The sequence below is a fragment of the Gopherus evgoodei genome, chromosome 12, assembly GCF_007399415.2.
Source record: "Gopherus evgoodei ecotype Sinaloan lineage chromosome 12, rGopEvg1_v1.p, whole genome shotgun sequence".
NCBI classification, from domain to species: Eukaryota; Metazoa; Chordata; order Testudines; family Testudinidae; genus Gopherus; species Gopherus evgoodei.
This window is the reverse complement of record NC_044333.1, coordinates 7,177,756-7,201,652: the sequence shown is the minus strand read 5'-3', so window position 1 is coordinate 7,201,652 and position 23,897 is coordinate 7,177,756. Positions and strand designations below refer to the sequence as shown.

Here is a 23,897-nt window from a genome sequence, read left to right as displayed (position 1 = left end):
CATTTAGGGATCTGGGGCAAAAATCCATCTGGAGATTGGTCCTGCTTTGAGCAGGGGGTTGGACTAGATGACCTCCTGAGGTCCCTTCCAACCCTGCTATTCTGTGATCAGCTAAGAGCACAGCAGCAGCTTGGTTTCTCTCTGCACATTCACTTCTGGATCTCTCCAGTCCAGCCCTGCCTGGTTCCCAGCTGCATTAAACACAATTCTTGTAGCACAGGTACACAGCTGGGCTCCCAGGTAGATCACCCCTTCAGTATAAAGGTCACTGGAAAAGACAGAGGGTGTTATAAGCCAAGAGGGGCTGCAGCCTTCTCTGATGGGATAAGGGACCTAGTCTGTTTCATGCTCTTTTTACAGCTCTTTCCACATCACAGCCTAGAGGAAGGGTAGGGGAGAGCCTGGTATCCACCTCTCCCAGGGCTCCAGTGACATCAGGCAGCTGCCAAGTGAAATCACAAATGCAGAGGAGAGATTGGGCAACTGTAAAGGTTTCATTTTCTTCAGAATGCAGCACAGGCCCATGAGCAGCTGTGGCAGATCCAGACTGGACCAGGCAAAGAGATCCAGGCAAACACTGGAGTAGGCAAGTGTGGGTTATGTGCACCTTAGGTAACAAGGCCTGGGGCGTGCTGTCACCCCTCCTGCCCAAGGTGTGCTTCTGGGGGAGAGTGAGGCCATGGGGCTGTAGCAGACACCCTCAGGGTAGAGGTGCAACTCAGCACTATGTCTCCCATTCATCAGACCTGCATGCTGCTCTGCCGGTGCTTCCCCACCAGCTACCCAGCACTGGCCTGGAATATCAGGCCAGCCAGGACAGAGTTGATGCTAGAGAGTTGAGGGATGCTCCAGAGGCCATGGCAGAGCTGGAGATTGCTGATCCCATTCCTGAAGGGGGGTTGTCCTCCTGTTGCCCTGTAATTTGGTGATGTCCTTGGGTTCTTCACGTGGGCCTAGAATCCCAGCTTGCTTCAATGATTGTGAAAGCCTGTTTATCAGCAGCTGGCCAGGAACTTTCACCCTTCTCTTGCACATCTGGCTTTCACTTACCCAGGCTTGGGTCACTTCTGGTTTGGTCTAATCTAACGTGGTCTTTTCGGGCCTATACTTGAGGTCCACTCAGAAGCTACAGTTGGTGGAAGATGTTTTGATAGATCAGTAAATATTAAACCGGTATTTACATAGATTCAGCGGCTGCTTCTTTGCTTCTGGGTGCAATTCAAGGTGTTCACTTTAAATCCCATAAGGTTGGGGTCCCAGCTACCTGAGTGGGACCCACATGATCCAGTGTGTGGCTGGTGAGATCATCTAGGGCACTGGATCTAGCCATCCTAAAGAAAGATAATCCCAGAACTGGTTACAGTCCATCACTGACTTAGGAGCTTCTACTCTGGAACTGACTCCCCACAAGGGGTCCAAGAGAGTCCATGTTTGATAGGGCTCACTTCTCCTCTCATACTGATGTAATTCATGGGCTTTCAGTGGCATTTAAACAAGGGTAAAGTGCCCAATTCTGATTGAAAGTCAATGGGAGCTGGGCATCTCAGCCCATCTGTGTTGTAGGAAATCTCCCTCGTGTGTAGGTCGCAATGCAGGTTCACTTCCCCGAAGGGGGTATGTAGGGGGGGTCACATCTGATTTCTGCTTATTAAAGTGTTCCCACTCCACTGCAGTCTGTCACTGGGACTTCATTCTCTACTTGATCCATTGTTGGGACTTTATTCTCTACTTGATCTCTGTTGTATTTTTAGGGAGAGATTTTCAAAGGTACACATGGCAGGTATGCACTGAAAGGCAATGGGAATCAGGACCCAAGTTGTCAAAGCGATTTAGGCACCTAACGCCCAAAGATTTCTATGGGGCACCCCTGTACTTTTGAGGATCAAGGCCTAGGTGCCCGGCAGCTGTATGTGCCTTTAGAGATTTCCCCTGTATGTGCTGTGTAATCCCATCACACACAAGAGAACTGCCACGAACTCTTCCAGTTCCCACAGCGTGGCATGGTACCAATGGGCTCCTTCTTCCTGGCATTCCAGCCCTTGAACTAAGCTTCACAACACTCCGGGGAGACACACTCGCACAAGAAGCTGGGGAAACTCAGGGGTGGAAACATAGCTTCTACCTTCCCATCCCACGTCTTGGCCACAAGGTCGGTCTTCCTCTGAAGTGTCAGAGCCGCCTCTCAATCAACTTTACGCAGCACTTCGAGAGACATTACTTGCCTAACTGTAAATGCCAGGTATAAAATACTGAGGTCATTACGAAGAGCATGCTTCAGCATGGAAAAGGCCAAGGGGTTCTCACTGAAAAAGAGGAACATACCACAGTGGAATAAAATGCACTCTGCGGTGGCGGGTTGCGTTATAAACTTTCATATTGACACTTTGGAGAGAGTTGCTCAAGAGCCATCCCCATGAGTGGTTCTAGCTACGTAGCAATAAAGACATCTGCCCTCCCTGCCAGCACTGACGTGTGTAGGAGGAAGGATGCATAATGAGTGTATCTGGCCTGTGCTTGGGCTCTTTTCATTCAATTCAATAAATTATGCAGGTGATCCCAGCCTAGTGCCAATAGGACCCTTAGGCCCCAATCTGCAGCATCACAAACGGCAGCAAAAAGTCACGTCCAAAAAAGTTTTTACATGATTTTGCATCTGCCTCCCACTGGAGAGACTCATTGTGCATAGTCCCCATAAACAGGCCTCTGTGCAGATGAAAGACACACATGCATATGTGTGTGTTAATTGCCAGTGCCTAGTGGGGACATGCAGAAGGCTGCCATCCCATAAGAAATGATACATTACATTGCAGAGAGGTAGTGTGGCCAAGCATCTAGTGTGCTGGGACTCAGAGGAGCTAGATTTGAGTCCCAGCTCTGCTGCTAAATGACATTAGGCAAGTCACACCGTGCCTCAGTTTCCCCAGCTGTAACATGGGGACAATGATGCCGACCTCCTTTGTCATCCATGGATGAGAAGTGCGAGGTAAAATTATTGTTAGTGTGTGAGAAACTGAGAGTGATCGTGTCCTTATGCACATACACACAGGGGTAGAGTTAAGGTGGTCCCTGCAGGCCTGCCATTACCATTTCCCAGCATCTGCATGCTCAGCCCTGAAACTGTTGTGCTCTCTTAATATTATTTCTGGTAAGCATTTAGCAAAGGCTCCATTGCGAACACTAGCCCAGAAACACAGGGGGGAGGGGTCCTTCGCTGTTACAATCATTGCCTTCTTGTGCCAGTCTCCCAGGTAGCACCTCAGCTCATGGCCAAGGCTCATTAGTACAATTCCCACCAGATCTCATGCCAGTCCAAGTACCAAATGATTGTTAATTCATTTATTAGCTTCACACACAACTGGCTTCGGAGGCTGAATTACAGCCCTGTGATTCCATGTGGAAAAACTGAACTCGGTAAAAGGGCACGGATCATGCACAAGCCAATTACTAGTCTATATTGGTAGTGCTGAGGAGCCCTTGTTATGGGCCCGGACCGTACAGCAAAAACCAAGCAGGAGATCCTGCCCCACAGAGCTTACACGCTACGCGGAAGGTTGCATGCCCAGCTGCCTTTACTCACTTATTTCACACAGGATCACGTTGCTTTGGCTGGTGTGGAATGAGCCCCAGTAGGTTCCAGCACATTGTCCCATGGCTGCCTGGGCTCTGCCAGTGCTCACCGGAGCTTCTCCAGTCCCGTGAGGCACCATCACTGAGATGACACCCAGGGAGCAGAGCTGTTGTGCAAGGGTCATTTTTTCCCATTGCTACATTTGTTTAGGGTTCTGGGTGCCAAAAAACTTTGCGCTTACTCACACAAGGGGGTATTTGTACATGTGCACTCATGGGGTCCTGGCATGGGCAAAAGAGTGGTAAGAGGAGCAGTTCCTCCATCTGATTTACACTGGCAGGCGTTCAGCCCTACAGTGAATTACATGGTACAGAACCCTGGAGAGCCATGATACAAAAGGAGGAAGGTGCACACTTATGTGGGTGTCTGCACTGCACATTCAGAACGTGCCACTAACAACCACCAGCACAGGGGAAAGAGTTCCCAGCCCTCGGTGAAGGGAGAGCTGCAGTGCAAAGTGTGCACACGCACACTAGCTTTCAACTTCATTCAGAGCAAACAGGAAGAACGGTCTATGCAAACCTGGCTCTGGGTGCTAGCAAGAGCTCTGTTGCTCAACCATTCTTGAGCAGTGAGGCAGAACTACAACTGCTGACAGTGTTATGAAGGCATGGGGCCATTGGCTGTCAAAGACATATGGAGGGGCTTTCCCTGGAGGGAGACATATATATCCAAGCAACACACAGAAGCGAAGCAAACTCGATGGGAAAAATTCTTTTAGCCTAAAAAGAGTTGTCTCATTCATGGCAGTGGGTCAAATTATTTGCATGCCAGTGTGTGTGGAATCTTTGATTGATCAATATGCCCTCCCCCAGAGAGCTGCACCCCCTCACCAGACCACCCCCTTCCAGCACGGTGCAGGGTAGCAGCCTGTTTCCTTATCTGCTGCTCTCTCCATTCTCCAACATTTTTCTGGCGTGCTGTGACTTAGGCTCCCAGCTTAGTCACCTGCGGATCCAGCCCTTCGGTTCAAAACAAGTCTTGAGCAACATACCCATAAACTCTTCTCTTTCCTCCAGGGAGATCTGCTAGAGACCCACCGCTGGACTTACCATCTTGATCTTTCACAGGGAGCCCTCTACACACCTGCTCTCTTTGCCTGTCCCCTTGCAACTGAGAAGGGTTCTTCCTTTTAAGCCTCTCCCTGAAAGCCTGTTTCCAGCTCCAGGTGCCTGCCTTTGGGCTAATTGGGCCCTCAGTGTAGCCTATTAACCCCTTCCTGGTTTACACACAAGCTTGTAGGCCCCATTATGCTACATCTCTTGAATCTTGTTAGCAGCCTAAGCACTGAACCATAGTTCCTCTCCAAAATCTGGCCTCATGTTTATTCCTAACCCCTCCCTGATGCCAGGGCCGTGTGTGTGTGGGGGGCAAGTGGGGCAATTTGCCCCATCCCTGAGCCCCACAGGGGCCCTCACGAGAATATAGTATTTTGTAGTATTGCAACTTTTTTATGGAAGGGGCCCCTGAAATTGCTTTGCGCCAGGCCCCTTGAATCCTCTGGACGGGCCTGCCTGATGTTCCAGGGATGGGAAAGGGAGAATAGACTCCAGTCCCCAGAGTTCATTTGCCCATGCTGCTCAAGGAATGGAAACCCACTGAGCATTTCCCCTGCTTTTGATTCTGAATCCACCTCCAGTGGCCCATGAGCGGTCAACTAGGCCAGGGGCTTTGCTCAGCTGACAAGGGGTTCGGGGCCTGACATCATTACACTGTGGTGTGGAGGAGCTGGGAACTTGGGACTGACAGCACATGCAGTGTTGCCAACTCTCATGGTGTTACGGCAAGTCTCAAGCTATTTGAGGTTTTTCTTAAAGCCCCAGCTCCTGGGGTCATGTGATTAGGTGAGACTCTCAGCTTTCAATTTTTATTTTTGTAGAAGTTCCTTTCTCGTGCTCGGGGTTGAGGGAAAGAGCTTGTAAATGTGCCCCATCATGACTGGGACACCCAAACACATAGAAAAGGACCCTGAATTTATTATTTTTCTTCGATTCTCATGAGTTTTAAGCCAACCCTATGATTTGGGGGAACTGACTCTTGATTTCTGACGGACTGGAGATGATGCTACTGCTTTCACAAAGGACTGTTGGAAAGGTACGTACATTCAGGACTCACATATGGTCTTTCCTGCAAGAAGCCACGAGCACTGGCAAGGAAACGTCAAACCTATCACTTTCCTGGGCCAGGGGACATAGGGGCATCATAGAGGTGACAGCATCTGGGTGCTTGCTGGGCTGGAATGCAAGGGGCACATCTTCTCTAGGCGCTTCTAGCCCTCTGACCCACTGAGCAGCATCGACCTTAGACCCAAGGCAGAGGGCACATTTATTGCCAGACACTTAGAAGAGAGGAAATCTAGGGGCTCAGATGGGATTGTGGCCCCACAACGACAGGCGAGGAACCCTCAGAACCACCCCGAGATGGGTCAGGACTCAAGAAAGGAGAACGCCAGCTCTGAGTTTTGGGGCGAGCTGTCTGTCACTCATCAGCCAGGAACCTTGTATCAGTGAGCTTGCTCTGCAAAGGTGCAGGAAGGATTGTGAAGTTTTCAGATAGGAAATGACACTTCCATTGCCTAATTTAAACCTCGGAGCACAGGGCTGGAGGCAGAGCCAGAGAGAGAGAGGAAGCAGGAGGGTGCAGAGAACAGTGTGGATAGAAAGAGAAACTTACAAGAGAAAGGAGAATGGTGAATCTGCTGCACAGCATGAAATACTCCTTCATGGTGACAACCCTGAGCCTCCTGCCACTGCTGGGTGAGTAGAAGAGAAGGTGCGTGTGTGTGTGTGTGTGTGTGTGTGTGTGTGTGTGTGTGTGTGTGTGTGTGTGTGTGTGTGTGTGTGTGTGTGTGTGTGTGTCGCCTGCAGATGCTCTGGGTGCTTTCTTGTGCTTTGGACTAGTGGATCTAGGACTTTGAGAAAAGGGAAAAGTGCTCCCCACTCTTAACGAACTGTTTAACCACTCGATTGCAGTGACAGTTTAACCAGTGGGACAGACACTTCCCTTTGAAAGGCCAAAGTGATCAGCTGACAGCTAGGAATGGCAAGAGAGATGATTTCCCCTAAGCCTTTTGCTCTCTTTGGGCTAGACTGACTTGGGCATATGTTTCATTGCAGCCCGTCAGGGGCCTGCCCTCTGATTACGTGACCAAGTTTGGCTCATTGTCTGGCTCTAGCGCCAGTCACCTGGTGTCTGACGGGGAGCAGCTGGTGGGGTGATTTTTGTGCTTCCTGCATCATTGTGGGTAGGACAGGTTGGGAATCAATATCATGAGCATTCACTCAATCCCATGGAAAGGGATCGCCTGCCGCAGCCTGCTGTATGCTGAGTGTAGTGGCTACATCCCGGGAGGCCAAATCTGCTTTTTGCCAAATGATGGGGGGGGTGTCTAGAACATCTCTGCTGGGCTGGCAGATGTCTCTGGAACACTACACATTAGCCAGAGCTGGGGAATCCTGCCAGAAATATCTATGCAAATATGTTCCAAAGATAATCTGAGCATTCAGTGTGGGTCGAGCCAGCACCCACTGCAGTCACTGGGCTTCTTTTCCGGGACTCTAAGTGGGGCAGGATCGAGCAAACACTCACGCAACATACAAGCAACTGACATGAACATGAAAATCTGTTAACCCTTGGCACCCGGATTACCAGCCCAACTAGTGCAATGTACTAATGTAATGTATCATTATCGCTCGACATAGCTAGACTCACAGAAATGTGGGGCTGGAAGGGCCCTGGAGCGCTCCAGCCCCCTGCTAATCTTCTGAGGTTTCTTAGCTAGAAAATCCTCGGTTTGATGCAGTTGTATTGAAAGCGAGCCCTGGTTTGAAAGGCACTAGAAAAAACTGGCTACGCCAGGAGCTGCTACATCGCTTCACATCAGCTGAGGATCTGGCCCTGTGTCAGTAGCATGCCCATGTTAGCAGCCCCCTGCGGTATTAGTGATCGTGATCTGCGATATGGATTATTACCTATTCCATGTAATAGTGTCCTGTGTATTGTTAGAGTGCTGGGGCACTGGGAGCTGTAGGTCTGGCTATTGGCATCTCTGCCATGCCGAAGATGTGCGTGAACTCAATGTGGGTGAGGAGATTCAGTCACAATCTGCATGTGATGGGCTAGGGGCCGTGCATGTGGCTGAGGCAAAGGAATGATATTAAGGGACCCTCCACTGATGGTCTCTCCTCTCCTAGTCCTTCCTGTTTCCTTCCCTACAGGTTCCTGACATTCTTGCCCTAACCCCATTGCTCCAGTGGCTCTAAGCCAATGGGAGGGAACCGGTGGAGGGAAGGAGGGAGGTGGGGAAAGAAATGAAGGCGAGGAGGAGGAGGAGAGAGAGGACAAGACAGACGGAGGCTGACTCCAGTGTCACATGAGTGAGGAAGTGCTGAGTGATGCAACGGCTCTTCCGCTGGCTCACATGCGATGTGGTGATGATCTTTTCCCTCCTCTGACACCACTCACTGACCCTTGTGGTTTTGTCCATTTTCCTTTTGTTCCAGACTACATCAGAGGACAAGAGAGCTGCCAGGGTGAGTCCCTTCCTCTGCTGAACTGGGCCACGTGCTCTGGGGCTGCGCTGCAGGTACAGATCCATGTGAGGCTTGCTAAGGATGAATCCCAGGGGACCTCCTTCTGCCTCTGTTTTCCATTTTCCTTCCTTCAGCCACCCAACCCAGAGCTCCTCCCCAATCCTGCACCCTCAGCTCCCATAACCCAATGAGCCAACCACCTCCTGTCTCTGCGCTGCCACTAGACACTGCCAGGGCTGGGCTGATGCAGGAGGGTAACCACAGCCCGAAGGCAGAGTGGAGCTACCCCTGTTCATACAGAAGCAACTGCACCCTGTGGGAGACAGGGCCACAGCCTCGTAGAGTGGGCTGAGGAAGAAGCCTCCTTAGAAGGCCCTCAGTCAATCTGGGCTGTGCTACTGATCTGCTGTGTGACGTGGGCAAGTCACTTCATCTCAGTTTCTCCATTTCCCCATCTGCCAATGGTGATGAGACTAGTGACCCACCTTCCTCTCCCAGGTGCTGTAGGATTAATTATCCAATGTCTGTACAGAGCTAGGCACAGGCATCAATTTTTCAAACTTCCGGTGAATGCTCGACCCCCCAGCTCTGCCCCAGGCCCGGCACCCACTCCACCCCCTCTCCCAGATCGAGCCGGATTCAGCCCTCCTTGAGAGCTAGCATGAGTGCCAAGGGGTGGAATAAAGCGGAAACTGGATGGCAGGATCCCAGAGGGAGGGAGAGACACCAAAAGGAAGTAGGTGCCACTCCTTTGACATCAGGGGTGTTGCAGGTGTTCATGCCAGGGTGAATCCAGCTCAGAGCATCTGGGCAGGACAATCCAACACAGAAGACAGGCTCTGATCCGCTATCAGATTCCTCTGGCCATGCAATGGAAGCCAGGCAAAGGGCTGCCATTGCTCACAGATCACATCCCGGTGCAACTAACCAGCCTCCCGCTGCTCCCCTGTGAGGTGCCCAGCTGCAGCCCCACTGAGCCCCTGAAATAGCATTGGGGGGGCCCCTCGGGTCTTCTCTAGCCCATTCATTTCAGGCTGTCACAGCCCCCGGACACTGTTCTTTGCTCACTGTCCTTTGTTCCCAGTAACCCTGGGTTTCCAAATTGCTCCCCGCATGCTCCCTGTTGGCCAGAGGGTGACCTGGGAACACCCCCGCCGCTGTGTTTGCCTCCCTCAGCTTTGCCAAAAGAACCCAGGGGGGATACTGACACCAGCTGCTGTGACATCGGCCTGACCGATGGAAGTTTACCAATACAACTGGAGTCAGCCAACAAAATCACAAGCATTCCCTCCACGTGTGATGAGCTGCAGCAGGAGGACAACGCCTTCTGCAAATGTGTGATGGACAAGATCCACAGGTACGAGGGCGCACACCCGGGGAATGAGAGTGTCACCCGGGCAGGGCTCTGTTGGAGAAGGTCCCTCATGGCTAAGGGCAAGGGGCAGGCTCATGCCACAGCAGCTAATCCAAGATTCCCCCACATCCTGGCCCAAGAGGGAGGAACCTGGCCCAGCAGGAAAGGGCTCATTCTCTGGCAAGAGGGGATCTAGGCCAGAGTTTCCCCCAGCCCACACCAGGACAGAGAAGTCTGTCAGTCCCAGAGTTTGCCTTGTGCTGAGGTGAAGGGTTCATGACCTCCCACACTGGGAAGGGTTATTCCCATAGTCCACACCAGCCAGGCTCCCTTCCCTGCTCCCCATTAGCTTAAACATGCCTAGGAAGCACTTCCCTTGCCTCAGCTTCCTGGGGCATAGGATACGTAGTCCATGGCGGCCATTTCCTGTCTGGCAGGAACAGCTGTGGACCTCTGGCAGCTGCACTCCACCCTCCACGAGTTCTCAGCATGTACCTCCTCCCATTGCAGCTTTTGGCCTGCCTTCGAGGAGTACCTCACCAGGGAGGATGTGAGTGAGAGCGTCCTAGACATAAACAGGGTGAAGGCGCGGGTCCAGAATGTGAGCACCTCCATCACCCACGATCTCACCTTCACGCTCACACCGAATGAGGTAGCAAATGCCTTCCTTCCAAAATGGCAGCCTCTTCTCCTTCTGAGCAGGAGTGGAATAAACCTTGGGCCCTTAGCCTCAGTCAGACACCTCAGGGCCTGGGTGATAGCATGGGATGGCCACACTGCCAGAGTGCTGAAGGCAACCCCCGTGTTGAGTTAACCCTTGCTGGTGCACTGCAAGCCATGACGCAGCCAGGTGCTTCTTCAGAGCCCATGTCTCCAGCTGCAATAGGGCTGTAACCCTTCTGCCCATCTGAGATGGCAGCAACAAGGGCTGGGTTCAGTATCTAGGGGTTCTGTTTCAATAACGCAATGCAAAACCGGCTCGAGCCCCCACCCAGTGACCTGGGACAATTACATACCACCCCTGGCGCCTTTAAGAGGCAATAAATACTTCCCCTCTCGCAAACACAGAGTCTGAGTGTAGCAAAATCCTTTTAATAAAGGAGGGAAACAATGCAGCATCATGTTGGGAAAACACCACAGACAGGATTCATAGCACAAACCATGAGCAGGTTCTTAAGTCCAGCAACTCACAAAGTCACCCGAAGTCCCAACAATCCAACAGCCCAAAAGTCTCTTGAGTCCAGCAACTTGAAAATCACCCAAAAGTCCAACAACCCAGAAGTGTCTGTCCCCGATCAATGCAGCCCCAGAATTTAAAAGTGTATCCGTAGAGTTTTACCCACCCCTAGCCTGGGTGGAAATGGGGGGGGGGCGTTAAGGGGCTCCTTTCGTGGTCCGAGACCGACTGCCCCGCCTCTCCGTGGGGTTCTGCTGCAGCCTTCACCGCAAGCCGCTCCACTCCACTAGCCATCCCACGAACTGCTCCACTCTGCCAGTCGTGCTGCCCCATCCTGCCCCGCCCCACCAGCTGTCCTGTGAGCCACTCCAGCTGTCCCACAAACTGCTCAGCTCCGCTCCACCAGTCGTCCTGTGAGCCACTCCAACCGTCCCACAAACTGCTCCGCTCTGCCAGCCACTTAGCAATAGATCTTCAGCCTCCCCACCACTAGTTGACACAGCACTCAGTGGTCTCAGCTCTTCAGTGATTTCAGCTTGTAGTAGAGGAGCCCCAGTGCAGGTGCACCATTGGCCCAAAATGAATTCAGCTCAGCAGCCTGTAACTAGACCCCTAATAGAATAAAAATTAGCTGTGATATTCAACAGTGGAGAAGGTAGAATTGGTGTTTTAAGCCCTCAAAAGGGGCCCATACCATCAGGTACACTTACCCCCAACCTCTCTCCATTCACTGAGTTTTGAACTCATGTCCCTTGTCTAGCGAGTGCTAACTTAGTTGATGGTGAGTCCCTCTGTCATAAAACACTTTATTCTTCCTGCCTCAATAACAGAGACACTGGGGATCCCATAGCAGCCGAAGTGACTGTTTTGGGCTGCTGTGAGCTAAGGCCAGGTAGGGTGGGTGTGCCTATGCAAACAAGACCAGCCCCTGAAGTTCTTTTCCACAACTTGCCACAATTCACCACCAGATGTCATGGTAGCGCTCATCCTGACTCTGCTTACAGAACTGTGAAGAAAAGATCCTCTTGAAAACCCCACTAGAGAAGGTGGGGGATGCTGGCAGCTGTATCTCGCTATCTGTAGCTCTCACATTCACCTCCATGGCTGGCGTGTGCCAAGTTAGTTGAGCAAACATAGAGCACTGGGGTCCTCCTTGTCTGGAAGAACTTCCTTCTCACAGAGGTTACACCCAGCTTATGTGGCAACAGCTAGGCTGCAATGTTCTCTAGCGGTTAGAGTGGAGAACTGATTGTCAGGACTCCTGGGTTCTCGGTGCAGCTCTGCCACAGATGCTCTGAGTGACTTTTGATGAGTTGCTTCCTGTTTCTGTCTTCGGTTTCCCCATCTCTGTAGTGGGTAGAATAATATCCACCTCACGGGGACTTTACTAGTGTTTGTGGATCCTGAGATGGAAGGTGCTCTAGAAGAACAAGGCATTTTGTTAGCAAATAATAATCAACTATTATTGTTCCCCTAGGTCCCCAAGGAGCTAGACACAAGTGTGAAGGGGAACGTGAGCAACATAAAACTCCCCAGGGGACTATTTCAGTCCATTCACAATGAGACAGACTACGTCAAAGTGGCAGTGCTGGTGCTTGACGTTGGAAAAGTGGGCCTGTTTAAGGTAAGCATTGCCATAACAGTCAAAGCAAATACCTGAAGCAAATACTCACTAGCAACCACACACCACAGAACAAAAACACTAACTCAGGAACCTATCCTTGCAACAAAGCCCGTTGCCAACTCTGACCACATATCTGTTCAGGGGACACCATCATAGGACTTAATCACATCAGCTACCCTATGAGAGGCTTGTTCAGCTGCACATCTACCAATGTGATATATGCCATCATGTGCCAGCAATGCCCCTCTGCCATGTACATTGGCCAAACCAGACAATCTCTACGTAAAAGAATAAATGGACACAAATCAGATGTCAAGAATTATTACATTAAAAAAACCAGACGGAGAACACTTCAATCTCCCTGGTCACTCGATTACAGACCTAAAAGTCGCAATATTACAACAAAAAAAACTTCAAAAACAGACTCCAACGAGAGACTGCTGAATTGGAATTAATTTGCAAATTGGACACCATTAAATTAGGCTTGAATAAAGACTGGGAGTGGATGGGTTATTACACAAAGTAAAACTATTTCCCCATGTTTATGCGTCCCCTGTACTGTTCCTCACACCTTCTTGTCAACTGCTGGAAATGGGCCATTTTGATTACCACTACAAAAAGTCTTTTTTTCTTTCCTGCTGGTAATAGCTCACCTTAAATGATCACTCTAGTGTGTATGGTAACACCCATTGTTTCATGTTCTCTGTATATATGTATATCTTCCTACTGTATTTTCCACTGCATGCATCTGATGAAGTAGGTTTTAGTCCACAAAAGCTTATGCTCAAATAAATTTGTTAGTCTCTAAGGTGCCACAAGTACTCCTGTTCTTTTAGTCAGAGCAGAGGTTCAGCTGATCTCTTAGCCATCCTGCCTCCGGCCCTGAACAATCCCTGATTCTCCAGAGGAAGGCGAATGCCCCCATCATGCACCTCACTCATCAGGCGGTGTTGAATAGGGAGGGGGAAATGGCAGGGATCAGATTATGCCTGGCAGCATGAGGGTACATTCTCCTTATAAAGTAGGCACTGATCCATGAGAGTCACAACTTGATTCCACAGCTGATGCTGAGAGGCATAAAGGCTAGGTGACTGAATTAACTCCTCCGTGGCCATACAGAGTCTCATAGGACCCATGGCAGCGCACGGGCTGCAGTGTGTTGCTGCATCCCTCGGTGGGCCAGCAGCAGCCGCAGGGAAACAAGCCTAGACTGCTGGATCTAAAGGCATGAACCTCAATTACCTAAGCTAAAGGATCCAGCCCTGTTAGACAAGTGGGCTCATCAGCTGGGAGAGACAGAGCACTGTGCTAAGTGGGTACGGGTTCTTCTGCACTTGGGGTCCTCAAGCGTTCAGACTAACTGTGGCAATGGAACTATGCCAATGTCCCGCAGGACCCAGACCAGACAGGCACCATGCTAGACAATGTCATGGTCAGTGTGAAAGTGGGAGGCAGGCAAATTGCTGGACTCAGCGACTGTGTAGAACTCACCTTCTCCCATGGACGACTGCCCCAGGTAAGCCAGCATTCCCCTCCCTTCTCCGCCTCACCGAAGGGGGCCACCCTGCTCACTAACCCACTCTGTCTTTGCAGAATGTGTCCGGTCAGTGCGTCTTCTGGGACACCAAGAAAGGTACGTGAGGCGGAGGACAGGACTGAGAATAGACACTAGCTCAGGGGTCGGCAACCTTTCAGAAGTGCTGTGCCGAGTCTTCATTTAGTCACTCTAATTTAAGGTTTTGCGTGCCAGTCACACATTTTAACATTTTTAGGTGGTCTCTTTCTATAAGTCTATAATATATAATTAAACTATTGTTGTATGTAAAGTAAATAAAGTTTTTAAAATGTTTAGAAACTTCATTTAAAATTAAATTAAAATGCAGAGTCCCCCGGACTGGTGGCCAGGACCTGGGCAGTATGAGTGCCTCTGAAAATCAGCTCGTGTGCTGCCTTCAGCACGCATGCCATAGGTTGCCTGTCCCTGCACTAGCTTCACCCAGGGAGCACAGGCAGCCCCAGGAGAGGCTCGATTTGAGAGCAAGAAAAACCTTGCAGAGACAAGCCACGCATCCAGAAAGGACTGCGTCTTGGGCCTACCAGGGTGGGACTAGATCTGCGGGATCCTGCTGACCTGCCAACTCCTCTGTGCTGAGAGCTAGCAGCAATGGGGCAGTGCCCATCTGCCTCTTCACCTCTGTGGAAAGCTTGTGCCCTCCAGCGCCGAGGCCTTGGCTGGAAGGCAACATGGACACTCGTGTGTCTGGCAATGCAGTGGGCACCGGCGCTCACTCAGAATAGGTTGGGCTGCGGTTGCTTGACTTGTTTGGCTTTTTGTGTGTTTTAACTGCAATTGCTCACAAATTCAAAGTGTCCAATCCTGTGTCCCTTCCTGTTCAACGGCTTGGGGGCAGGCAGGAACCACTAGAGCCAACGTATTGTTAGAATAATCTAGAAAGGCCTGTGGTGAGGCAACATCAGAATTTACCTGTAGCCAGGTGAGTGATACAGGAACCCCCACAGAAATACCAGCCTGGGCACATGTATCTAATGAGGGGAGGAGCCCCTCATCTGTGCCTGAAGAGGTATTTCAAATTTAATAACTTCACGTCCAGGCTCTGGTTGTGCCAGAGGCTGTCACATGGTATATGTCCTTTGTTCTCATAGGCTAGACAGACACCAACCTATATATGTATTTGTCCCCCATCAGTGTCGCATCTGAGCCTATACCACGGTCTTTGCAAGCCACGGCAAACGAGACCTTCATCCCACCCCATGTCCTTTCCTTCACCATCCGCTCCCCAAACCAGAGGCTTTACAATGTCTCCTCAAGCTGTGCTTTGAGATCTCCAGGGCACTCACAGGGCCATTCAGCTGCTGTTTCGCATTGGTGGCTGTTACAATCAGTGTGCAGCGAGGACTGAGGATGTGCTTGGTTTCCACTCCGTAGCTTCTCCGTGTGAATTTTGCAGGCAAGCGTGGAGGATGGAACACATCTGGCTGCGTCACCACACTCAGAGACAAGGAGACCGTGTGCTGCTGTGATCACCTGACCTTCTTCACCCTCTTAATGGTATCACATATACTCAGTACCTACTGCTTTTAGTTTGGCTTCTGCTGCCTGCGCCATCCTGAGCCCCAGAAGCCAGGTTCAATCTGTGCTGGAACTGTTCCATAATTGACCAGTGCTATTACACCTCATCTGAGGCCTGTAGAAAGTCAGCCCAGCTTCTTTGACAAAGCTGGGCTCCACCTCTCCAAGCCCCTGGTCTCTAATCAGCAACAAACCCAATCTAGCTCCTTCAGGGGCTGGATGGCACAGGGGGACATTCTCCAGCTAAGCATCTGGCCTGCAATACCAAAGCAGAGAGACTCAAATTCTCTTCTTCCAGCCTGAGGTGCTGCCCAGTCATTACTGTCCATGGCACCCTTAGCTAATCCCCGCTTCTCCTTCTCCCATCTTTATAGAACATGGCAGGAGTGACTGGTCTGCTTAGAACCACGGCTCTCCTTTTGTGCTGCGCTTAGCCGGGTAGCCTGACTAGCTTTCTCACACTTCCACTCCCCTTCTCCTCACCCAGGGGCTTTGCAAGCTGGGCCTGCAGCAGCAGCCCCCCATTTAGTCCCCACCCAGCCCTGCCCAGAAGCTCAGCATTACTGTCCCAGCAGCTCCAGCAGGTTGTTACGCTGCCTGTGTTCTTTTGTTCTCTGCTGTTGCACCAGCCCGCACCTGTGGTAACGCAGCGCCTGTGTTTGTGTTTGACAGAGTCCATCCCTAGACGTCACAGTCCAGATGTTATTAACTATCGCAAACGTTGGCTGTGGGATTTCCGTGGTCTTCTCAGCCCTCACCATCATCCTGTACTTTGCTCTAAGGTAGAACACTTCCAGCTTCTCCCTCAGGCCCTCTCTGGATGTTCCTGGCATCCCCATCCTCCCGCTGGAGCCTGGAACTGGGTGAACGCAGTCTATGGGCCAAGCTCAGCCCTAGTGCAAACTGGCACAGTTCCAGTGACTTCACTGGTTGTAACATCTGCTTACACCAGGGCAGAGACTGGCCCCAAATCCCCCAGAGTCAAGGGGAAGGGAAACAAGAACTGTCCATGGTCCTACGTTCCTGAGGCATCCCTCATGCCGTGGTCATCCCATTGCGAGGGGCAGCCTCTGAGTGGCTCATTTGTCCCCTTCTCTGCCAGTCACTTGGGTTGAAGTAGGGCCCAGAGGTCACAACCAGGGACATGGGGGCCGTTGTGTTGGTCTCCATGCACACAAATACCAACAACAGAGTCCCTGCCCCAAAAAGCTTCCAGTCACCTCCCCTCTCATTCTCTCTTCCCCCTGCCCCGAGCTGGGTCCTTTGTTTTCCCCTGGGTTGTGCCACGTCTCTCTCTGCTCTGTGTTTCATTAGGAAGTTCTGGAGATAATATGTCTCTCGCTTTACATGGTGGGAGAGATTAAATCAACAACCCACATTCATGGGCCTATCTCACCCCCAAAGAAGGATGAGAGTACCCACCCATTGATTTCCTAAGAGGCAGTGAGGAATTGGTGCTCTGAGAGCAGCGATGCTCTTTGATAGGTGTCACTCTTTTCCTGAGCTGACTTGGGTCTTCACTGAGCCTCATTTCGCTCTCAGGTTCGCTTACAAAAAATTCAAGTCCAATGACACGGCCAAGATTCACGTGAACCTCACAAGCAGCCTGCTCCTCCTGAACCTGGCCTATTTGCTGAACAGATGGATCTTCAGCCTGGGCCATCTGGGGCTATGCAAGGGCATCGGAGGCTTCACTCACTACTGCCTGCTCTGCTCTTTCACCTGGATGGCCATTGAGGCCTTTCAACTCTACCTGCTGGTCATCAAAGTCACCAACATCTACATGCGGCACTACATGGTGAAGCTGTGCCTCGTTGGCTGGGGTAGGCTGCATCTCCCTCAGGTTGCTAGGGGCTGGATTGTCAGACTCAACGGTGGGCTCCCTAGCCGCGGAGAGCTTAGGGCGAGCTCTTAAAGGGACACAACCAACCTGTTTGAGATCAAAGTCTGACCTGCCTTAATAAGAAGGTTAGATCCTCTGGATTTTAAATATCGACCTTTATCAGAGATCAATCCCACAGCAGCAGTTAACAAGGCACAGCAACACTGCTGGGAGAGTAGGAGAAGGAGACCAGAGCCCACCCAACCTGAGTCTCCACACAATATCACATCTCTGCAAAATGGCTTCTTAAGACAGTTTGTGTCCACTGAGATTTGCCTGTTGTCTCAGACCCTGTCTGGACCTGAGCTTAGATGGACAAGAGGTCAGAGCATTTAGAAACAGAAAGAAAAATTAGCCCCCGATATCCCCCTTCCCCAGGCATTCACAGATGCCTCCCTTTGCTTTTTCAGGCTTCCCTGCTCTCGTGGTCACGATCACTGGCAGCATGAACAGCTATGGAAAATACACCATTACGGATATGGCCAACCAGCCCACCCTCACCCTGTAAGCTGCACCCTCTCTCCTGGCCCTCTGCGGCGTGGATTAGCTCTGTGGCTTGGCTCGGGAAAAGCAAGCCTGCTCCTGTTCCTTGGCTGCCTTAGAAAGGAAACTGGACCAATCTTTTCTCTGCTCCTCAGCTTCGCAGGAAGCTTATGCCCTCTGTTCCAGTTTAAGCACTGAAAGGCCACCATTTGCTGCAGGGCTTCCCTTGCATAGCCCCAGAGGCGGCAGGTATAAGAGGCCAGGGGAAGCTATGCCTCCCAAAACAGCCAGCCCGCCGCCTTTGGAGCGCACTGCCACTGAAAGGGTGGGTGCCCTGGCTGTGGCCTGGCCTGGGCTCCATCTCCCGCTCGTCCTCTTGCCCCAGGGCTCCGCCTCTTCCCGTCCCAGCTCCACTTGCATGGGGGCCTCACGGGGGGGGGGGGGAAGAGGCATGCGCAAGTGGTGAGTGGGCAGCCCGTGAGCAGCGGGGCTTCAGGGAGGGGGCTTAGTGAGGCCGGGGGTGGGCCTCAGGACAGGGCTACAGTCCAGGCACACGCAGCCTCCCCCCAAGGAGGAATCACGCACTGCCCCTGCATAGCTCTTTGCCTAGACTGTGCCCCAGCTGTGACATGGGGACACCACCCGCTGTAGAAGTGAAAGAGGAAGACCCAGGGCCCAGTAGTGCCTTCTGTGGGCAGCCGAGGCTTCCACGGACCTCAGCGGGGAATTGGGGAAAACAAGGAAAGCGGATCTGGCCTTCAGCATCCATGCTCCAGCCTGCTCCTGGCAGGACCCCATGGCCTAGGGATGGGAGTGGCCACTCCTAGGGCTCCACCCCACAGGAAGACTTTGTTTAAAAGGGCTGCTTGCCCTATCCCAGTACACACCCATTGCCACATGTCTTCGGGATTCACTGGCTGCTGCTGTGCTGGATGGAATTCCTGAGGTGACAGAGTGGGAAGAACATCACTGCCCAACATCACAGACCAGGGGTGCACTAGCACTGGGGCATTCCCAACCGCAGGAGATATGATCTGCCACCCTGTCCACCCGCACCATCCTTCCCCCCTTCTGAAACCACCTGGTCCTGCCTTCTAGGAGGGACTCTGAAGTGGGGGTCCCCAAGCTAGGAGAGCTACATGTGCTGATCCGTAGGAGCCATTTCTTGGTGTGCTGCCCCATTCCATTGCCTGCCCCCCACCCTGCCCTCCCCAGCTCTGCCAGCATCCCCAGCTGCCCCCCGCCCAGGCTCACTGTGTTGTCCCTTGCAGGTGCTGGATAGACTCCGCTCACTTGGTCGTCCATTACGTCACCAACTGCAGCTACTTCGGCCTGATCCTCCTCTTCAACACCCTGATCCTTGTGGTTGTAGCCTGGAAGCTGTTCTGCCTGCAGCGCGCCACAGCAGGGAAGGAGGAGAAAATAGAGGCCTGGAAGGGGGGCCTCACGGTGCTAGGCCTCTCCTGCCTCCTGGGAGCCACCTGGGGGCTGGCCTTCTTCACCTACGGCGCCACATCCGTGCCTGCGGTCTACCTCTTCACTGTCCTGAACTCTCTCCAAGGTCAGGGCACAGCTCCCAGCTAAAGCACCGAGCCAGGTGGCACTGCATACCCGTGGTGCCCAGGCATTGCCCAGGCTGGAGAGCCACAGCTGTGGCTCAGATCACAGCTGGCATCCCCTTTAATAGAGAGATGTGACCCCCTCGTGTAACGCCAACAGACCCCGGTCATCAGCAGGCAGGATCGAACCGGGGACCTCTGGAGCTTAGTACATGAGCCTCTATCACATGAGCTAGAAGCCAACTCATTTCTCTCTCTCTAAGTGGGCTTGGTGCCACTAGATGGGACAGAACGCCACACCCAGGAGGTGTGTGGTTACACTAGCACTATAGGTAGGATGACCAGACAGCAAGCATGAAAAATCAGGACAGGGCGTGGTGGGCAATAGGATCTTATATAAGAAAAGATCCAAAAATCAGGACTGTCCCTATAAAATCAGGACATCTGGTCACCCTAGCTATAGGTCCCAAAGAACAGTGCTATACCTTGAACTGAATGGAAAGCTATGAGGATCTCTCGTAGCTAGAGCAGTGCATGCTGGGACCGCTCTGCAGGCCCCACTTCCCTATTGAAGAGGTAGGCAGTTCTGGGGGGCCATGCCCAACTGCAGCGTTGTGAGGAGCACTAGAGCTGGAGAGCTGCCTCCCCCAGAAGCCAGGGATGTAGCACGAAAGGGGTGGGAGGGATGGCACGCTGGTGGCTACCACCCCACCTGCACTCTCCCCCCCTTAGCGAGAGATGGAACATTAATAGTGGCTCGACTGAGGCAAGTGAGTTTAGGAGCTTCCTTCAGTGTCACCTTGGAAGTCCTTGGGCTCGTTGAGGCAGCAGGAGACAGGTGAAATTCCCCCTGGAATGGTGTATGAGCGAATCTCCGCTGTCACCTGGGCACACTAAGAGCTAATGAGGCTAGGTTCAAACTTGTTCTGCTAAAGGTACCTGGGTATTAGCCATAGTGTTCGCCAGCAGGACAGATTCCAACATTTCCACCCCTGACCGAGGCCTGTCTGTCTCCACAGGTCTCTTCATATTCATCTGGTTCACTATCCTCTACTATCCAAAGAAAGATGCAGCCACATCCACCTCCGGCAATGGCAAAAATGTGGAAGTCACCACCGCTTCCCATGGCGAGCGGTAACACCAACTTCTCTTCCGGGCAGAGGGGGCAGGATCAGAGGAATTTGCCCAGTCCACGTAGGTTGGCAATGAGTGGAGAGGGATGGGCAGGGGCCTGGCAAGGTGGAGAGCTCCACTCAAGCTTGCTTGGCAAGCACAATCATAGACTCATAGACTTTAAGGTCAGAAGGGACCATTATGATCATCTAGTCTGACCTCCTGCAAAAAGCAGGCCACAGAATCCTACCCATCCACTTCTATAACAAACCCCTAACCTATGTCCGAATTATTGAAGTCTTCAAATTGTGGTTTGAAGACCTCAAGCTGCAGAGAATCCTCCAGCAAGTGACCCATGCCCCATGCTTCAGAGGAAGGCGAAAAACCTCCAGGGCCTCTGCCAATCTGCCCTGGAGGAAAATTCCTTCCTGACCCCAAATATGGCGATCAGCTGAACCCTGAGCATGTGGGCAAGACTCACCAGCCATCACCCAGGAAAGAATTCTCTGCAGTAACTCAGATCCCATCCCATCTAACATCTCATCACAGACCACTGGGCATACTTACTGCATCATGCAGTACGTGAGCCCCTTTCTGTGCTCCTTCCCATGGGGTGGGGTGGGGAGTTTTGTCTAGCAGTCAGAGGAGGGAACTGGAAGCAAGTGGCCTGCATTCTATGACTCATTCTGAACCTGATGCACTGCGTGAGGATCAGAATACCACCTACTTTACAGGTGGGTGAACCGTGGCACAGAGAAGTCAAGTTATTAGACCAAAGCTACCTAGCTACGGCTCAGTTTACCTCACTGTGAAATTGGTCTGCCATAAGAGAACCTCTTCACTGGGGCCTTGATTACCTGAAGACAGAGCCTAGAGCACTAGCATCTCCCATATTGCAGCTAGAACCCTTCAGCCAATGTCCCTGCAGATCATCACAGCTTTCTTGTGGTCTCAGACATGCTCCTTAGTCACTTAGGCCAAGATCTGCAAAGGTATTTAAGCACCTTACTCCCATTGGACTTGACTTCTAAGAAGCTTCTGAGAGAGAAGAGGAATGAGATCTGAACAGAGACTTCTGGGCTGGATTCAAGCTCTGTAGCAGCCCCAGTTTTGCCCCTTTAGTTAAGGCAGAAGAGTACCAGGGGTTAGGAATGGAGCCAATAGGAAAATCTTTCACATTTCCCCCATCCTGCTGAGTTTGGAGTCACTACAGGTTCATGGACGGAGTTTAACTGAGCTACAGCACAATCCAATGAGAGGATTCCATTCCCCCTCTCGCTACATATTAACGGGGAAGAAATTGGCTCCCAGGAACAATTCCTGTTTAGCAGATTCCAATAAATACAGACAGGCAGAATGATGCCCACATCTCAGAGCTGCAGAGGCCTGATTGGCTGACTTATTTCTCTCTCCTGCCTCATCCCCCCAGAGCTGAAAAAGCAGCTCTTCCATTTATCAGTGGGAAATACATTATGCACTAGCCCTTTGCATCAAAGCTCCTGTACACATTTCTAAGCCATAGCTCTGTACATGTACAACTGAGGAGTTTTGAGTAAATAGGTGAATTACTACACTATGCATAATGAGATTATTGCTTCCTGATGCCACTGGGAACCTCCAGGATGTGACACTGATCATCATCAGAAGTCTGGGGACAGCAGATCTTTCTCCTTGGGGTATTGAGTTGCCAGATCTGCACTGCTCCTGAAAACGGACATGGTTTGAAGCAGGAAGAGATTTCACTGCAGTGGCTGCTTTTACAAGCAGGCTCTTCACGCAAGATAGCTCATTCACCACTTCTGTACAGAATATCCTCCTAAGTACTTCAGGGAATGTTAATGCCATTTAGGGGTAGTGAGGACTGATACTGAAGTATCAGGGGGTAGCCGTGTCAGTCTGTATCCACAAAAACGACAAGGAGTCTGGTGGCACCTTAAAGACTAACAGATTTATTTGGACATAAGCTTTCATGGGTAAAAAAACCCCACTTCTTCCTCACATTGGGAATGCAGCTGAAGAAGTGGGTTTTTTACCCACAAAAGCTTATGCCCAAATAAATCTGTTAGTCTTTAAGGTGCCACCAGACTCCCTGTTTTTGACTGTTACTACGTAATTCTAGATAAAGTAATGCAAGAGGTTTTTTATACCTGGTGCAGGCCTGCACAACTCAAAGCGGTGAGGGCCATATTATCCCAAAGAAAACAGCTAAGGGCCAACCCCCTCCCCCAACACTGCCAAGCACCCCCTGAAACACACACCCCCTGCGCCACCCCCAGCACGACCCACCCAGTGGAAACAAACTCTCCTTCCCCAGCGCTGCTCCATCGAAACAGCTGTAATATGTTATAGTGGGCCCCAAAGGCAGTATAATTAAGGTAAGAGAAAAATGGCTTTTTGCTAGAAATAGAATAAGATCTTCCCCCAACTTTGTAATCAATTGCCCTGTTGAATGAATGAAGTGTGAATGAGGAAGGCATGGAGGGCAGCACCTCCAGGCAGCTGCAACCCTTGGAGAGGAGATGGGAGCCAGACCAGATCAGCAGAACAGGTCAGCCACTGACTCTTCGCTCTCCTCCTCAGACTCCCACCCCCCCCAGCTCGCCTACTCACCCCCCACCACTGTCCATCCGCCTCTTCAGCCCCCCTCCCTCACCCACTGCTTTCCTACTCACCTCCCGCGGGCCACACAGTGAGCCCACACAGGCCACATGTGGCCCCCAGGCTGCATGTTGTGCAGGTCTGACCTAGCGTATAGTCATACACAGGCCAGAGCTCACAATTCCTGTATGGGAGGCTCTGCATGTGTGCTAATTTGCCTATGCAAATGAGCAATAATTACAGTTTCCGTGCAGAATTAGGGAACTCTACCCAGTTACAAAGAGTTTGTTCTCCCTTAAGCAGACATGAGTTGTTACATTGCTCCAAATAGCCACATACCCTAGGAACCCTGAGAAAGAGGCACCGCTTACAGGTGTATAGTTCAGCAGATTCATGCACGGTGCCCAAGCTGGCAGCCAGTGTCACTAAACTCACCCAAACCTCCGAGCTCACAGTGAATCATTAAACCTGCTAGAAAGCCTGCTCCAGGGAAAGATTTGGCTTGTATAGCAACACCTCCAACTCTGAAGATTATGGCCTGCATCACTGCTGGCATTTAAAAGAGACCAAGTCTCTCAGGTATGGTATGTATCAGTGAGCCCCACTGCACTGAAAATGGCCTGCAGTGCAGTGATGGATCGCCAGCTAGATACTGGAGTCAAGAGATTACGTGCAAGAACCGACTATGTCAACACAGAGTGGTCGGGAGAGGAAGCGGATGTTAAAGCACTGACCAGCTGGAGAATTTAGACACAGGTCAGCATGTTCTAAGTTTTGGTTCCCACAACAACAGCCAGATGATTCTTCCTGTAAGTGTTTCCATTCAGCAAGTGCCTTGGGGAACCAACACTTGCAC

The 23,897-nt window shown here is 51.5% G+C and overlaps 1 protein-coding gene across 3 annotated transcripts; it reads left to right on the top strand.

Moving 5' to 3' along the window:
* Positions 1 to 6,205: 6,205 nt before the first annotated feature.
* Positions 6,206 to 21,816, top strand: ADGRG3 (adhesion G protein-coupled receptor G3). 3 transcript variants are annotated; one of them, XR_004002835.1, is made up of 14 exons: positions 6,206 to 6,384; positions 8,131 to 8,160; positions 9,337 to 9,517; positions 10,025 to 10,166; positions 12,169 to 12,315; positions 13,709 to 13,831; positions 13,909 to 13,948; positions 15,285 to 15,385; positions 16,079 to 16,188; positions 16,949 to 17,229; positions 17,699 to 17,792; positions 19,043 to 19,332; positions 20,350 to 20,524; positions 21,178 to 21,816. XR_004002835.1 is itself a non-coding variant. In XM_030582043.1 (13 exons), exons 1-13 carry the CDS (start codon positions 6,315 to 6,317, stop codon positions 20,466 to 20,468), a joined length of 1,626 nt encoding a protein of 541 aa, XP_030437903.1. In that variant the 5' UTR covers positions 6,206 to 6,314; the 3' UTR covers positions 20,469 to 20,676. The 3 variants fall into 3 exon arrangements, 2 of the variants coding, with proteins under 2 accessions (XP_030437903.1, XP_030437902.1); XM_030582043.1 differs by lacking the exon at positions 21,178 to 21,816 and having other exon boundaries at positions 10,025 to 10,064; positions 20,350 to 20,676; XM_030582042.1 differs by lacking the exon at positions 21,178 to 21,816 and having other exon boundaries at positions 20,350 to 20,676.
* Positions 21,817 to 23,897: the final 2,081 nt, after the last annotated feature.